Source organism: Malaya genurostris, chromosome 3, assembly GCF_030247185.1.
Source record: "Malaya genurostris strain Urasoe2022 chromosome 3, Malgen_1.1, whole genome shotgun sequence".
In the NCBI taxonomy this organism is placed as follows: Eukaryota; Metazoa; Arthropoda; class Insecta; order Diptera; family Culicidae; genus Malaya; species Malaya genurostris.
Window position 1 is genome coordinate 133,783,869 of NC_080572.1, and position 18,711 is coordinate 133,802,579.

Here is an 18,711-nt window from a genome sequence, read left to right on the forward strand (position 1 = left end):
GACATTTTCCAATCTCGTCGAACTGTGTCGAATGGTATATAACATTATGGGTCTCCGATGTTCCGTTCCGGCAATTCTAATGTCTTTCTATTTTTCCGGCGATTCTAATATCTTTCTATAGTGAAAGGCAAAAAACGAAAATTTTGACATCTAACTATGTATAACTTAAAAAGTAAACATCAAATCGCAAAACCAATCAGCGTACTGGCTGACGAGAAGACCTTTCATTTGCGACTAGTCTCGCCATCTCTGAGATCTTGACCTCTTTATGAACAACAAATGACACACAACAGTTCGTCGAGTTGAATCGGCTGGCCTCCCGGGCATCGGTTAATTTTCCCAAAAATCCACCGAATCCTATACCTAATTTTTTATATTCACAAAAATATTGTGAAAACTCACCAAAAAAATCTGGTTTTGGCAGATAATGATAATAATGATGAAGATAATGTGTTCAAAATTCCAGTTGCGTTTATGTAAATGAAGAAAATAGAGACCATTGTAAACTTTGTAAGCTATCACACTTTGTTGGACATTTCATGCGCTCGATGCAGCGCACCGCGCTGGAGACGCTATGCGCCACATGGTGGCGCTTCCGGAGCTGCGCAGATAGCCTATACATTTGATTGAAGAAATTTCGTTATTAGCAATCTTTTTAATTTCAATATCTCTGTACAGGAGTACAAATTGTTTGATGATTGTAACACGAAATCAGTAAACAGTTTTTAATTTGTCACCAAATCTTTTCCATATTAAACAAGGTTAATTTTATCACAACAACGCTGTTCGACAAACACTTGTTATGGAATCATAAATTTTCTTTAATTCGAATGAACACAATTTTCCCAACCGCTTTAACCATCGATGTTGTTTTCATTGACATTTTTAAGCGACGCGAACAGATTTCAACTAAAAAGTTGTTGATTTTCCATTGCGATTATTGTTTTGCTTTCAGCTGTCTACGGCATTTGACAGCATTCAAAACAACACATTTTTCATCTACTTGAATCAAATCTGCAAATCAAAAACCATATTGGTTGAATAAAAAAGAAATTAGTTGAATCAACTATCGCAAAAATCAAAAACTACGATTGATCCCGATGAGGGATGTGAAAAGTAGTGAAAACAGCAATCCGACAGGAATTTTTAACTAATGATAAATTTTGTATTTTTGGGAAATGTAGTGATGGGTGATAAGGAATATTAAAGGAGCATTTACATCTATGAGTTTTGTCAATTGTTTCATGAAAACAATCAGTTTTTATCGTAATCACATTGATAATTTTAATTTAACAGTTTTCAGCGCAGAGCAATACGCAATGCAAAATATGCCACACCAAATAGTGATTATAGCGACAAATGACTTTGTTTTACGTCCAACTGGTTGATGCTGATGTTCATGCACTATTTTGATTAAACCCAATAAAACGCTATTTGACATGACTGAATTATAAAAGTAACATGATCGCTGCGTTTGAATGGTGCGTTTCATTTGGCGTAGCAATATCCTGCACTCCTGTTGCTTCTGTGTATGATATTCAAGCTAAATAGGGTAATATTAATTATGTAGGTTTCGAATCAGACAGTGATACTAATAATGATGAAGATATTTTTAAATTCTAAGTAAAATAAAAATTCATCTTATACAAAACCATTCGTTTCAAACAATCAATGTGTGATAAGATCAGATAAAACTGACTATTTTTATTTACTGTGAATAAAAAAATTTGCTCATTTCCACCCATGATTTGAAAGGCATCATTATGTCACTAAATGCATTACTTATACATAGTTAAAATGGTGAAACAATATGTTTAAACGGAATATCTATAAATATCCCTCCTACGCGATTGTCTATATTCTACTACGGAAGGTGTCACATCGAGTGTCTACACCAAGTTAGTCAAAACTATATCCAGAATTATTCAACTGAGACATAGCGTTCAATGAAATTTCCATCAACCAGATCGACGCAGAAAATCAACAAATCGTCCCTTCTTATGGCCAGAAATTCGCACTAAAAAGCTTCGCGATATTTTCTGTAGCAGACATAAGCAAATCCAGGCCCGTACCCAAGATTTCATTTCGGGAGTGGCCCAAAGATTAAAAAATAATGTTACTGAAGATTTCTTCCTAAGTAGCAAACATTGTTCTAGTACTGAATTTATCAACTCTTCTCGCAACGATTATGCGATTGGAAATGCGCACTTTTCTTGAATGATGTGCAACAAGTTTCTTGTTTCATATGTTTCACAACAGTAATATATGCTAAGTAGAAACCGGAATTGAAACTGCTCTAATCATCTTGTCGTACAGTCAGTTGAAAACCCGGATGTGGAACTTAATCCATTGAGGTTTTTGAGTTGGTTTCACCAGCAGTAATATGAATGAATTTTACATCCCTTACAAAAACGTGTTGAATCAATTGTCTAACATGTCTAACAAAAATAACCGATATGAAGCTATTGTGAAACCTGCCAATTATAACAAGTTTTAATTGCTACTTGGGCTATGTACCTAATTCTCCGTGTGTCTTTTACGGCTGTTTTTAACATACACTTTAAACTTTTTCACTGGAACTGATATTGTATTACATTTCATAACGTTCACTGTCTTGTTATTTCTGTTACACATGTCTGAGACATTCTAAATAATTATATATTTTTGATTTCGGGAGCGGCCAGGGTCCCCCCCACTCTGGGTACGTGACTGAGCAAATCTGAAATTTATTAATCAACAACAAAATTTTGTTCGGTATATTTTGCTGCCGTTTGACACTCCAATTTTGATTATGAGTGAAAATGAAAACATATTTAAGTTGAAATGTTGCTATGTCGAGTACCTACTAATGTCAGGATTGATAAGCTATTGAAATCCAGGGAGATTTATAGTGGTGACGAATTAAGGGATTTTTGGCGGTGCGGTTCATCCTAACTTATTACAGTCTTTCCAGTACAATTGGTTCTAAAATGTAATTCAAACTCATGGTTGAAAGAAAATGGGGAGCCGGTTCTTACCGCTATAGTGTTCAGTACAACCAAAATTCATTTTTCAATTGCAGGTGAAATTGAAGCTGCCAGAGTCAACAATGTTGTATTTTACACCACATATTGCGCAAAAGATAACAAATTCATCGACGAGAAAGAAGGTGCGTTGATAATAACCAATTTTCGTCTATCCTTTTTGTGTGACGAGCGTGAAAACGATCAGGTGATAGCACTACTCATTGCATGTGTGACTCACGTATAATGATTCATTTTCCGTTTATTTGCAGGTTACATTATGCCAAAAAAACGCCTTCCTCGGAAAGTATGATATCTCTTTATCGAACATTGATAGAATATATCAAGTTACAGAGAAGAAATGGAGAATGGTTGGCCCAGATATAAAAAATAGCAGTAAAATCGAGATCCTAAAAGTCATATGCAAGGTGAAGAAAGGACATTTCAATGATTTCTTTAGTTTATAGTTCACATCACGTTTACATTACGTTCCCTTACCAAGCTTCGATATACTAAATTTTCATGAGTGATGCAAGATGAATTTGTTCAAATCTGTGCGCTCTATTTAAGAGTATATTTGAGGTTATTGTATCTATATTATTGCTTAGAAATATTTATGCAGACAGAAAAATTCCAATACCACATATTTTAATCAGTTGAAAATTCCCAATCATTTATTGGAGTTTGTGTTAAGACATAAAGCAGTTTTGAATTCACTACTTATCACTACTAACGAGCAACAAATGGAGAGAAGATGTCAGGGTGGCAAGTGACCGGGAAACCCGGGAAAAAGTCGGGAATTTTAGTAAAAATCTGGGGAAATATTACTAGCTCAAATAAGAGTAACAGTTGTTAGCGTCATGATTTTTTTTCAACAAGTGAAAAGTAGGAAACAATACCCAATTTTGCGTTTGAGCGAGATGTTCAGTAAATATGAAACAACTTATTGTCCTATACAGGTTCTATGTTGAACATTCCTTTTGAAATGGAGCCAACACCCCATATCTCGTCCAACGATTTTTAAGGGTTTAACAGCAGTTTTAAATTAATCAGAAAGCATCAGAGCTTTCTTAGTTGTTACCATAACAGAATAAGTTTTCCGGAGGAAAAAGCGCCACCAGGAAGACCAAGATCGCGAAGCGATGGAACAGCTGTACCGCGCAAATGACACACGGAAGTTCTATGAAAAGGTGAACTGCTCATGTAAAGGCTACACGCCACAGGCCGAAATGTGCAGAGATACCAGTGGTAACATTCTCACGAACGAACGTGAGGTGATCGACAGGTGGAAGCAGTACTATGACGAGCATCTGAATGGCGAAGATACAGAGAACGGTACAGGAATCAATCTGGGTGCACGCTCAGCCGACGACAGATTCCCAGCCCCTGATCTGTCGGAGATAATTGAGGAGATCGGCAAGCTGAGGAACAACAAAGCCAATGGCAATGACCAGTTGCCAGGCGAGCTGCTCAAACATGGAGGAGAGGCACTGGCTAGAGCGCTGCACTGGATGATTTCTAGGATTTGGGAGGAGGAGATTCTACCGCAGGAATGGATGGATGGAGTGGTATGTCCCGTTTACAAAAAGGGCGATAAGCTAGACTGTTGCAACTACCGCGCAATCACCTTGCTGAACGCCGCCTACAAGGTACTCTCCCAAATCCTTTGCCGTCGTCTATCACCAATAGCTAAAGAATTCGTAGGGCCGTACCAAGCGGGATTTACTGGAGCCCGCGCCACTACGGATCACATATTCGCGATAAGACAAGTACTCCAGAAGTGTCGTGAATACAACGTACCCACGCATCACCTATTCACTGACTTCAAAGCGGCATACGACACAATCGATCGAGAACAGCTATGGCAGATAATGCACGAATACGGTTTCCCGGATAAACTGACGCGATTGGTCAAAGCAACGATGGATAGAGTGATGTGCTATGTCCGAGTATCTGGGACGCTCTCGAGTCCCTTCGAATCTCGGAGAGGGCTACGTCAAGGTGATGGGCTTTCTTGTATCTTGTTCAATATTACCCTGGAAGGTGTGATTCGAAGAGCGAGGATCGACACGAGTGGCACGATCTTCCGAAAGTCCGTACAACTTTTTGGCTTCGCTGACGATATTGATATTGTGACACATAACCTTGAGAAGATGACGGAAACCTACATCGGACTGAAAGCTGAAGCTAGGCGTATCGGACTGGCCATAAATGCGTCGAAAACAAAATACATGAGAGGAAGAGGCTCTAGAGAAGAAACACTACGCCTCCCACCACGAATATTGATAGACGGTGACGATATCGAGGTGGTTGACGAGTTAGTGTATTTGGGCTCACTGGTGACCGCCGATAATGACACCAGCAGAGAAATTCATAGACGTATTTTGGCAAGGAATCGTGCGTACTTTGTCTACGATGGGCTGGGCATGTCATAAGGATGTCGGACGACAGCCCATTGAAAATGGTTCTTGAATCTAATCCGACTGGTACAAGAAGAAGAGGAGCGCAGCGAGCAAGGTGGATCGATCAAGTGGAGGGTGATCTCAGAAGCATCCGTGCCTTGAGTGGCTGGCGACGAGCAGCCATGGACCGAGTTATGTGGAGACGTATGCTTGATACAGCAAAGGACACCCCAGGCCTATAGCTGTTAGGTAAGGTAAGTAACCATAACAGAACAAGGAACATTTCGATAAATTAGGATAATTCGGATGCTTATGTTGGATTTTTATTAAGTTTTAGAATAATTATTCAACACACTTGCAAAATTGATGGCAAAGTCTTTAGGTAGCATCGGGAAAATTTTTAATAAAATTTGAAGGTTTACATTGCTTTCGATATGAGATCTGTATCCTAGCCGATTGGCTATGAAGTGGTAGTGTATAAAACTATTTGAAATAATCATTGCTTAATTTTAAATCCTGAATGTTATTGGTAGATGATTGCTCATCAATGCATTGTAATCGTAAACATGCTGCATTTAAAAAAAATGCAATGACATGACGGACCTATTGTTGATTGACTAACAGATCAGTTAGCGCTTACCTTCCAAGCCGAACAGTTGAATTTCTCGTGTATTGGATTTCTGGAAGTCTATCACAAACTTCATCGATAATATTTAACGTATATATCTTCTTGACCATCGGGTCAAAGTTTTTCGAAATCTTTCGTTGGAATGAATCGTCGCGAAAATACATTTCGCGTTGATTACGTGAACATTCCGAGGAAACCATCTTACGAAGAAGTGCATCAATTCGTCAGTGATACTCTCGGTCTAAAACGAGAAGAGGTGCAACGCATACAATGATATGCGCTTCGTGAAGACAACCGACATTAAAATTGCTCAACGTGTAGTCGACGAACATGACAGTAAGCATGATGTCGAGATCGATGGTAAAGTGTACAAACTGCGTCTCACCATGGAGGGCGCAGTTGAAGTAAAATTGTACGATCTCTCCGAGGACGTAACAAACGACTCTATCAAGGAATTCTTGAGTGACTATGGCGAGTTATACTTAATATACGAACAACTATGAAACAACAAATATGATTTTGGCAATATGGTGTGCGAATTTCTAAGATGGTAGTGAAGAAGAACATTCCGTCCTTAGTTACGGTTGACGAAGAAATAGCAGCCCTATCATACTATGGCCAGCGTCAAACATGTGAACACTGTCCAAAACAAAAAAGGTTAATACAGAAACTCGAAGCCGAGAAAAAATCGTACGCGAACGTAGCGAAAATAGGTCCGGAAGTCCTCAACACGAGATCTAATGGCGTTTTCGTTTTTAATTTGCACTACACCGGTGCAGTGCTACACTGAGGCATGAATAAACGAACAAAAATGACGAAAACATAAACAGTAACCATTGACTACAATACACGATTCCATTGCACAGAGCTACACCAAACTTTTGATGAGTGCTACACCAGTGGTATCGGTGCAGAAAAAGTGTAGCACTGGTGTAGTGCAATTGGTAAAAACGAACGGTTTCAGTGCAGCTTTCGCTACACCAGTGTAGTGCAATTTAAAAACGAAAACGACATAATTTACATGCGCATATGTCAAAACAACGGGCATCAATTCAACAAACGGTGCCAGTAATTAATACAAAAATGTCACCGCTGGCGCCTCACTAAGCTAAACACGGTACTCTAACAATTGACTAACATTTGGTACTCTAACATACCGAAAGGACAAATGCTTCGAATAGTCACATCGAGCGGAAGAAAGGATGGGAACGAAACAGATGATTTTTCTTCATTCTAGATAAGCCGACGACTACGCTAACGACCCCCAGATGAGAAACAACGACACGAAAGCGAGGTTGAGAGAATGAGTGGGAACTAGATAGATCATCGCAGTTACAATCTCGCAACAATAAATATTAACACCATATCAAACACAAATAAAATAAACGCACTTCGCACCTTCATACGTATGAATGATCTCGACATAATATTCCTACAAGAAGTGGAAAATGAACAACTATTAATTTTCAGTATTGATACTGCAAGACGTGGTACAGCAATTGCGCTTAAGGAGCATAAAGTATACACGCATGTTGAAAAAAGTCTAGATGGTACATTAATCGCACTTCGCATACAGAATACAACATTAAGCAACATATATGCACCATCAGGCACGGCTTTCAGAGCAGAAAGAGATCGTTTCTTTAACTTCACATTGGCTTATTATCTACGGCAACAGACAGAACACATAATACTCGCAGGTGATTTTAATTGTGTTCTGCGTAATATTGATGCTACAGGATCTAATACGAGCTCATCTCTAAAAACAATCGTACAACAACTACAACTTTACGACGTGTGGCAAAAGCTTCGCCCCAGGGAAACTGCACATATATATATCACCCATAATTCGTCTTCAAGATTAGATCGAGTTTATATAAGTAGGGGTCTAAATAATCAGATTCGAGAAATAAACACCCACGTATGTTCCTTCACTGATCACAAAGCAGTTACTATAAGACTTTGCCCTTTCAATCTTGGCAAGGATCATAGCAGAGGATTCTGGTCAATTCGTCCCCGCCTTCTCACCCAAGAGAACCTTGATGATTTCCTATTAAGATGGCAATATTGGACCAGAGAAAATCGAAACTATCCCTCATGAATGCTGTGCTGGATCAATTTTGCAAACCCCAAAATAATCTCCTTTTTCGATGGAAGTCCAAATCGTTTCTCAATGAGTTTCATCAAAAGTTCCAACGATTATATGCAGAATTAAGAGTATGATGATTATTTCCAAATTCCTATGATAGCTTGTAAATATAAATTGAATCAAAGCGGAAATGTTATCATAACAAAGAGAGTTCTCGCAAATGTTCGCCCGAATTCATCAAACTGTCTTTAGAGGGGAGGCTTTTCCAATGTTCCAGCTTGGTGAAAGAAGACGCAAGAAAACTACTATCACACTACTACGAAATGAGAACGGACAGTGTATTGAACAACCTGAGGAAATTGAAGAGCATATGTTGTGTTACTTCAAAAAGCTTTATGAACATGAGACAGCGAGTGATGATGCGGAAGAGAGATTCGACAGTGATACCTGAACACGATGAAGCAAACGAAGCGTGCATGTATGATATTACGACTGCAAAAATATTCATAGCCATAAAATTCAGCGCACCCAGAAAATTGCCGGGTCATGATGGTATTCCAAAAGAATTTTACCTTCGTGCATTTGATACAATTCACAGAGAGCTAAATTGAATCATCAATAAAGCGTTAAGAGGTAATTTTCCAGCAGAATTCATGGATGGCATAATGGTAAAGAAAAAAGGACTCGGCAATACTGCTCGATCGTATAGGCCGATATCTCGATCTCGAATACTGAATTTCGATTACAAACTTCTATCAAGAATCCTCAAAGCTCGGTTCGAGACTATTTTAAGTGAACACATGATTCTCAGTGCATCTCAAAATTATTCCAATTCAGAGCGAAATATATTTCAAGCTACGTTAGCCTTGAATGATCGTATCGCACAACTGAAAGCGCAAAAACAGCGAGGTGTGCTTATATCATTGCTTTCGATCGGTTTAACAGAGAGTTTCTAATGAAAACTATGAGGCATATTGGATTGAATACTGACTTCGTATATCTGCTCTCTCGTTTCGCTGACTTCTCTACATCACGTTTGATCGTAAATAGCCATCTCTCTCCCCCGTTCCCGGTTCAAAGAGGCGTGAGACAGGGCGATCCGCTCTCAATGTTACTTTTTGTGATCTCGATTCAACCGTTGATTAGCAGATTAGAAAAAAATGCGGATCCGATCGTGTGGTCGCGTATGCAATTGCTGTGAGTATCATTGTGACATCACCAGAAAAAAAATGAGCGGGCAAGAGACGATTTCTTTAAGTTTCGCATAGTTTCTGGAGCAAAACTCAACCTCTTAAAGACGACATCAATCGATATCGGTTATATTAATTTGCAATGAGTTTAGACTATCTTGGTTCCGTACGGAAAACACTACTAATGTTCTTGGTGTGTTTTTCACAAATTCAATTTGCCAAATGGTATAATTAAAATGGGACTCTGCTGTAACCAAACTTATCAAACAATTCTGGATGCACTCCCCACGATCTTTCACGCTTAACCAAAAAATAATTCTATTGAACACATTTATTTAAAAAAGTGGTATTTAGCATCGAATCTTCTTCCGTACAATTATCATATTGCAAAAATTACATCGATGATGGGAAACTTCTTATGGAGTAGATACTCAGCCAGAGTTCCAATCCCACAGCTAGCATGACTGCATGAAGAAGGTGGAATGGGACTGCAGCTACCTGTATTTAAAAGTAAGACTCTCCTGATCTCGAGACTTATAGAACAAATAGATTCGACACCCTTTTATAGCTCATACATTCTGCACAATACCAATACTCGAATGAACTCACCTGCAGATCTTCCGTGTTTAAAATGTATTTGCCTAACTTTGCTCAATTACTAGTTTAGATTCAGCGTAATATAACTGCGAACGAGGCTCATCTGTTTTATGTTACACAAACCGAAACCAACGATTCAATGGCGACGTGTATGGAAAAACGTTGCAAACAAGGAGCTCACTTCAATACAGCGAAACACATTATATGTTTGGTCGAATGAAAAAACCGAGCATAGGCAAATGATGTTTCGTATCAGACGCGCAGATGGTTAGAATTGCATCGTTTGAAATGCAGCGATAGAGACAATTCAACACAAATTTTGCGACTGTCCAAGGGTTCAGACCGCATGAATCGAATTATAACGGAAAGCAACAAATATATTGGGTGGCTGGCAACCTGAACTACTAAATGTAGAAAAATGGAGGAAAATGCAAATTTTAAATTTTTAATTTTTTTGTAAATGATATATAATGTATTATGGAAAATCAAAATGTAATTAATTTAGATGCACTTAATTTCCACTGAGATCTTTAAGTATACATAAACTTGACAAATAAACAATATTTTACAATCACACCAGTAGAGAAGGCAAATGCGCTAGGCCAGCAGTTTGTGTGTTCTCACAATTTAGGACTCAACATTGTTAGTCTACATGAAAGAGCCGTTGCTGATAGCGTAGCTGAGGTTGACCAATCAGACAGCTTGGTTCCTGAGGAAAGTAGAGTTACTGCGAATTAGTTGATGGCTTTTGTGAAAAAATCCAAAAATATGAAGGCCCCCGGTTTCGACAACACATTCAACATTGAGCTGAAACAGCAGTATTCGCTCATTCTTAGCTAAAATTTTTAACAGGTGCTGGGAGCTTGGTTACTTCCCTTCAAAGTGGAAGTTAGCTAAAGTTATCCCAGTTTTTAAACCGGGGAAAGATCCTTCCTTTTCCAATAGCTATCGGCCCATCAGCTTACTCTCTGCCCTATCCAAGCTGTTTGAAAAGTCAATACAAAGGCGAATTCTTGCTTTCGCAGATGAACAGGATATATTTCTGGAAGAACAGTTTGGGTTCCGGAAAGGAAGATCCACAATCCACCAACTCACAAGGGTTAACAACGTCATCCAGCAAAACAAATCAGTGTCCAAAACGACTGCCATGGCAATATTGGATATTGATAAGGCATTCGATAATGTGTGGCACGATGGCCTGGTGTTTAAACTGCATCGGAATAATTTTCCCATGTATCTTATTAAAATTATCAAAAATTATCTTGCAGATAGAGCATTCCAGGTTTCTCTGAATAATGCACTTTCAGAAAGATTTACTATTCCTGCTGGTGTGCCCCAGGGAAGTATCCTAGGTCCTATTCTATACAACATTTTTACATCAGACATCCCACCTCTTCCGGGTGGTGGTATTCTGTCACAATTTGCTGATGATACTGCCATTCTTTACAAAGGTCGTGTTATTAATGCTCTGAAAAATAAACTACAGACAGGTCTGGACGCTCTAACTGAATATTTTACAAGCTGGAAAATTGTGATCAATGCAGCAAAAACTCGGGTCATCTTGTTTCGACATTCAAGATCTCCAAAACTTGTTCCATCAGACGAATGCCGAATACGATTCGGTGATGAGGTCATTCAATGGTCCGACGAAGTTATCTATCTAGGACTCACCTTTGACAGACATCTGATATTCAGGTCACATGTTGACAAAATCGTTCAAAAATGCAGCATACTCATTAGGTCTCTGTATCCGCTGATTTGTAGAACATCTAAACTGTGCCTGAAGAACCAGATGGCTGTCTATAAACAAATGATCTACCCCGCAATTGAATACGCAGTCCCTGTTTGGCGGGGCTGTGCACGAACACACAAACTTAGGCTTCAGCGCATTCAAAGTAAGATCTTAAAGATGATTCTAAATCTAACCCCTTGGACAAGGACTAGTGAAGTACATGAGATGGCCTCCCTGGATATACTAGAACAAAAATTCGAACAATACTGCACGGAATTTGAAGAGAGGTGCTTAATCTCTGAAATACAAATAATTCAAAATTGGTACGTATTAGATTAGGGATAGTTATAAGTAGGTAGATATTTTATTAATAATTAAAATAAATATTATGATTAAACATTAGTATGTAAAACAAGCGTAACTAAAACACCTATTATTAATAACGAATCGTATGAACAACAAAGATGAAAGGCCGAAGGGTCAAAACACTTGTACTGTAGAATGTTGTTGTATAAAACAAAAAATAAAAGATTAATAAACAGATATTTATGCAAAAAAAAAACAATATTTTACAAAAAAAAACATATATTAGGTGTTTTAGAAGAGCCAGTCGTGGCTGCCGTACAAAGCAAAGCCTTGGTATTACATTCCTGTAGTGGAATTTGACCTTCTGTTTCAACAGACTTCGCAGCCGATTCAGAGTATACAAACTATTGCATGGCTGGTGCTACGATTCTACTGACACTACGAATCCTTCCAGGTCAGTGCTCGAACATACCACAACTGGTTTGTAAGACCAGTGCCCTATGCATTGTACCGCCAACCCTTTCGGCAGCCGAACGGTTTTGCTTACGCTCAGGTATATGTACAACCAAGGATAGCTTTTATCGTATCAAAGAACGTTCACTGGCAACTCTTCAACTATTGAATATCAGTGCCATCAAAGAGAGACGGAAATCATCGCAACAACAAAACCCCGGCATGGCTTATTTAACATAGAATCGACACCAGTGCGAGAGAGAATTTCTCTCGATGACATTTCTGAGAATCAAAGGTTAGCACGCTGCTGTGGGGATCTTCTCTGAAGCAACAAACGGTCGCTTATTCTCGTTTCGCGATCCGATTCTATACAGGCAGTCGATAATTGCGATAGAATCATTTGACTATTGCCGCTTATTCTAACTATGTGCATATAACCTTTGTATAAGTTATGTCTATGAAAATGTATGTGAATGCTCCACACAAGGGTTTTGAAATAACGCAACCTAGTATGAGAATCATCAAGTTGAATCATCGACTCGATTTTCTGCGGTAATTGTCAACTTGTTGTAGTTGTAGAATCGACACCAGTGCGAGAGAGAATTTCTCTCGATGACATTTCTGAGAATCAAAGGTTAGCACGCTGCTGTGGGGATCTTCTCTGAAGCAACAAACGGTCGCTTATTCTCGTTTCGCGATCCGATTCTATACAGGCAGTCGATAATTGCGATAGAATCATTTTACTATTGCCGCTTATTCTAACTATGTGCATATAACCTTTGTATAAGTTATGTCTATGAAAATGTATGTGAATGCTCCACACAAGGGTTTTGAAATAACGCAACCTAGTATGAGAATCATCAAGTTGAATCATCGACTCGATTTTCTGCGGTAATTGTCAACTTGCGATTCTCTCTTGGGAAATTCCACACAGCAACGATCATTATCAGACTGTAAATTTTTTTAAGGGCGTGAAATACTCTGAGTATGATATGGAGCGAAGAAATGTAGCAAAATTCTCTCACGGTTCATGCATTGAGTGACTCGAGTTCTTGTACCGAACCGAAGAAAAACGGGAAATTGAAATCACTTGCCACCCCGAGAGATGAAAATTAACGAAACTGAGAACTGAAAATTCAGCGAAAAGCTATCGCTCCGGACAGTGGTCGGCAACCTGCGACTCGAAATAATGAAGGCCATCGCATCTTTTAGTAGAGTTCTTAAAAGAAATGGAGACTGAATTTTTCGATTTTCCGAGCTCCTTCTGTAATGACTTTCCAATCGTATGGTGTTTAAACGTTTTGTTGTGTGCTTGAATGAAATTGAGACACTTCTCAATGAGAAATGAATTGGCCACTATAAATGGTAAAAGGACGAAGGGTTGCAAATATTTTATTTACTTAGAAAATTGCACCGAATTCGGCCAATATTTATTTAATTTTCAACAGCTTACCGTTCGTTCATTAAATTGTTAAATCAATTGATTATAACGCGTTTTGTTATAAGATTTTTGTTGATCTGTAAAAATCTACCTAGCAGCTCTGTACATGCTTTAAAAACCAAAGGGGACTTTACTGATTTTAATATCCTTTCTGATTGTTCATTTAATCGTACATTCAAAAGGTGTCCGATTTTTTTATACAAACCTGCAGGGCGAAAAATTGCAATAAAATATATGTGAACTAATGAAAATCGTAAATGAACCCAGAATGTGCTTCTGACGTTGAAGACTTTTCAACTGGTTCTCACATATATTAACCTCGTCTTGTGTAAGGGAGAGTGTTCCGTTACCGGCACCCTTTTTTTAACTAACTATTTATTAGAATATGAGTTAAAATTAAATTATTAAGATTTTAATTCAGTGTTCAGCCACAAGTGGTGACTTTTCAGCCCTATTATATAACACATGAATCAATAAGTCCCGAGCAGGGATGCAAACTGACTCCCCTTCTTTATTACTGTAGTCTGTTAACCCACATTTACATTTTCTATTATTCGTACTGTACCACGCTGCTGCATCCAAACTAAAATTCTATTACAGTAGGCATGCGATGCAGTATCGCGTTAAAAACTACCGCCGAAATCACCGCCGCTTGAGGTAGGTAGAAATTCTATCTTTCTTAATTTTACTGTCTCCTTGTTCGCGCTACTGTAGCACAAAAAATGTAGCTCGCTACGGTAGAAAAATGTACTTTGCCACTGTAGAAAAAAGTACATTAGTGCGATAGAAAAATGTACTTTACCGCGGTAGTTAACAGTGGTATCGAAGAACAGTAAGCGCAGCACATTGCCTATTCTTCACTATTTCAAAGATGATTTTCGCTTATTCATAATGTTTATGAAGTAGTATGGCTAATATCATTTATTTAAACCCGGTTTTAAGCTTTTGATCGTTGCCAGGAGGTATTAACGGTTGGTTTTGCCAGAGGGTATTAATGAATTATTTTTCTCGAACAAAAAATGTTTTGAAGTAAAATTATTAAGTTGCAGAATTATTTATAAATTTCAAATAAAGAAATTATGTAATCGCTGTGAGAATCAACTTTTGAATAGAGGCTCGTAGGGCCTAGAGTCTTATACCGTTTGAATTATTATGTTTTCTGTCAATCATATGTATTAAAAAACCCTTCTTAATCCACCTAGTGGTGTGATAATGCCTTTCTTTTCTTTCATAACAGTCTCTTGAAAATATCTTTCATACTTTTATTAAATAATTTTGAACACTAATTTTGACAACAATTGATGCAGATTGATTCGAGTAGTTCACAAAAGCATGCTTCAGTGTTTATGTCACACAGTCAGCGTCATTTTTCCAAATTAGTGCTTGACATTTGCGTTGCCTATTTGTAATCAGTGATGCTAATCTAAAAAAAAGCCTTCTTAGTCCACTTAGTGGAATTTTCATATATCTTGAAAAATCACCATAGGGGGGAGTACATGAAATTTTCGAAATCGAAAAAAAAATTTTGAAGCTAAAAGGCTTAGAATTGCATGAAACGTCGAGATTTAGTGTCATCTCGAAAAAATTTTTTTTTGAAAAAGTCGACTTTTTGGGAAATTTTTCTAAGTCCCAGAAAGTTGATTTTTTCAAAAAAAAATTTTTTTGAGATGACGCTAAATTTCGATGTTTCATGCAGTTTTAAGAGTTTCGGCATCAAAAAAAATTTTCGATTTTGGAAATTTCATGTACTCCCCCCTATGGTGCTTTTTCAAGATCGAAAATTGTCAAACCTTTACCACCGGGCAGCACCCCTTAAGCATGTCTGATTTAGGTCAAATTCTGCATGAAGGCTTTTTTCGAGGTGCTTAAACTTTTGAGCACTAGAACTTAACGAAAATAGAGGTGATCCCAAAATTTTGGCACCCTTATATATATAAGAGCGGTAAAAATCATCGTGTTTTGTCGGATACGTCACTTATGCCATCATATATCTGGAACCAAAAGTCACAACCATTTGATCTTCAAACTTGATCAATGGCCCGATAGTAGCTTTCAAACGAGCCCAAGTTTGTTAAAATCGGATCAACCATCTCTGAGAAAATTGAGCGCGTTCAAATACAACGCTTTTTGTCGGTTACGTCACTTATACAATCATATCTCCGGAACCAAAAGTCACAGCCATTTGATCTTCGAACTTGATCAATGGTACGACAGTAGCTTTCAAACGAGCCCAAGTTTGTTAAAATTAGTTCAGCCATCTCTGAGAAAATTAAGCGCGTTCAAATACAACGCTTTTTGTCGGTTACGTCACTTATACAATCATATCTCCGGAACCAAAAGTCACAGCCATTTGATCTTCGAACTTGATCAATGGTACGACAGTAGCTTTCAAACGAGCCCGAGTTTGTTCAAATCGGTTCAGCCATCTCTGAGAAAATTGAGCGCGTTCAAATATCTTCGAAAAGTGCACACACATACACACACACACACACACACACACACACACACACACACACATACATACATACACACACAGAGACATTTTTCGATCTCGACGAACTGAGTCGAATGGTATATAACACTATGGGTCTCCGAGGCTCCGTTCGAAAGTCGGTTTTTCCAGCAATTCTAATACCTTTCTATAGAGAAAGGCAAAAAGCCTTCTTAGTCCACTTAGTGGAATTTTCATATATCTTGAAAAATCACCATAGGGGGAAGTACATGAAATTTTCGAAATAGAAAAAAAAAATTTTGATGCTAAAAGGCTTAGAATTGCATGAAACGTCGAGATTTAGTGTCATCTCGAAAAAATTTTTTTTTGAAAAAGTCGACTTTTTGGGACTTCAAAAAAATTTTTTTTTGAGATGACACTAAATTTCGATGTTTCATGCAGTTTTAAGAGTTTCGGCATCAAAAAAAATTTTCGATTTTGGAAATTTCATGTACTCCCCCCTATGGTGCTTTTTCAAGATCGAAAATTGTCAAACCTTTACCACCGGGCAGCACCCCTTAAGCATGTCTGATTTAGGTCAAATTTTGCATGAAGGCTTTTTTCGAGGTGCTTAAACTTTTGAGCACTAGAACTTAACGAAAATAGAGGTGATCCCAAAATTTTGGCACCCTTATATATATATATATATATATATATATATATATATATATATATATATATATATATATATATATATATATATATATATATATATATATATATATATATATATATATATATATATATATATATATATATATATATATATATATATATATATATATATATATATATATATATATATATATATATATATATATATATATATATATATATATATATGTATATATATATATATATATATATATATATATATATATATATATATATATATATATATATATATATATATATATATATATATATATATATATATATATATATATATAAGAGCGGTAAAAATCATCGTGTTTTGTCGGTTACGTCACTTATGCCATCATATATCTGGAACCAAAAGTCACAACCATTTGATCTTCGAACTTGATCAATGGTACGACAGTAGCTTTCAAACGAGCCCGAGTTTGTTCAAATCGGTTCAGCCATCTCTGAGAAAATTGAGCGCGTTCAAATATCTTTGAAAAGTGCACACACCTACACACACACACACACACACACACACACACACACACACACACACACACATACATACACACACACACACAGACATTTTCCGATCTCGACGAACTGAGTCGAATGGTATATAGCACTATGGGTCTCCGAGGCTCCGTTCGAAAGTCGGTTTTTCCAGCAATTCTAATACCTTTCTATAGAGAAAGGCAAAAAGTTTTGTAATGTGTTATAACATGCAGATCATCCAAATTTATTTCCATTGGTATGATCGCTGTCTTGCTATCCTCGTCAGCTGATTGTTCATTTATAATATTTTTCCAAAGGTGTCGCATTAGAAAGAGAAAAGTTGGCGTTTCGCTTATCGCGTTCTCTCTGACAGCAACCTAAGGACCACCTGAAAAGTGTTGACTTATGACTACTACCGTTTTTTACACTTTTCAATCTGTTACGCACTAAACACAGAATTGAGTCAAAATCGGTTATATCAATCGAAAGCTTCCCAAGAAACAAATGCACCTAGTGTTATAAAATATCTAGTATATTTACATGCCTAGAGCCACTTCAGTAAACTCGAAGAAAATTAAATCTCTGATACACAAATAATTTCAACTGCACTGACTCTGTGAAACGGAAACCTTTATGATAATTGTTAGGTTAGGATAGGTAGAGCTAACACCCACGCTATATCTGAGAAACGCTCGAATTGTGACTTATCCTACAGTGGGAAGTTTGGGCCACCCTCCTCTAATAAGAAAAAATGGTAAAATATTGCTGACTTTCGAACAGCTCAACAATAAGATCAGTAAAAAGTATCATTTACCGATCGATCGGTAGAGCTGAGCTGAGACTCATTTCTTCATAATTTTATACTGAATTTTTTATCACTCCATACTGAAGTTTGAGGACATTTACATAAAAATTGTAAATACACGAAATTGGTAAGCTATAGAGCATTACTGTTATTTTGGTCGGTTTGGATTAAAACCTGGTAAAATATCATCTTTGGTTCCACAAAATCGATTTATTTAAGTGTGCTCGAAAAAACATTAGGCTTACTGCCCAAAACATGAAAAATATTCAGATATCGAAGACTATATCTTTCTGAAATCATTATTAGCTTTTCAATTTCAGTAAATTATGTGATTATCCGAAAATTAATTTGTGCTGATGATGATCGCTAGAAAGCATATTAGCAAGTATATTAGTTTACCATTTGTATTTTTATCCTCATGTTTACCGGAATCAATTA

The 18,711-nt window shown here is 37.3% G+C and overlaps 1 protein-coding gene across 4 annotated transcripts in view; it reads left to right on the forward strand.

Moving 5' to 3' along the window:
* Positions 1 to 18,711, forward strand: part of LOC131437280 (myotubularin-related protein 10) — a 271,863-nt gene that overhangs the window by 156,154 nt on the left and 96,998 nt on the right. For 3 of the 4 annotated variants that reach the window (XM_058606524.1, XM_058606521.1, XM_058606522.1), the window contains 2 exons: positions 3,062 to 3,210; positions 3,275 to 3,430. The exons of the other annotated variant lie outside the window; for it this stretch is intronic. In XM_058606524.1, the coding sequence (XP_058462507.1) occupies positions 3,062 to 3,210; positions 3,275 to 3,430 (305 nt within the window). The remainder of the gene's footprint in view (positions 1 to 3,061; positions 3,211 to 3,274; positions 3,431 to 18,711) is intronic. 4 annotated transcript variants of the gene reach the window in all.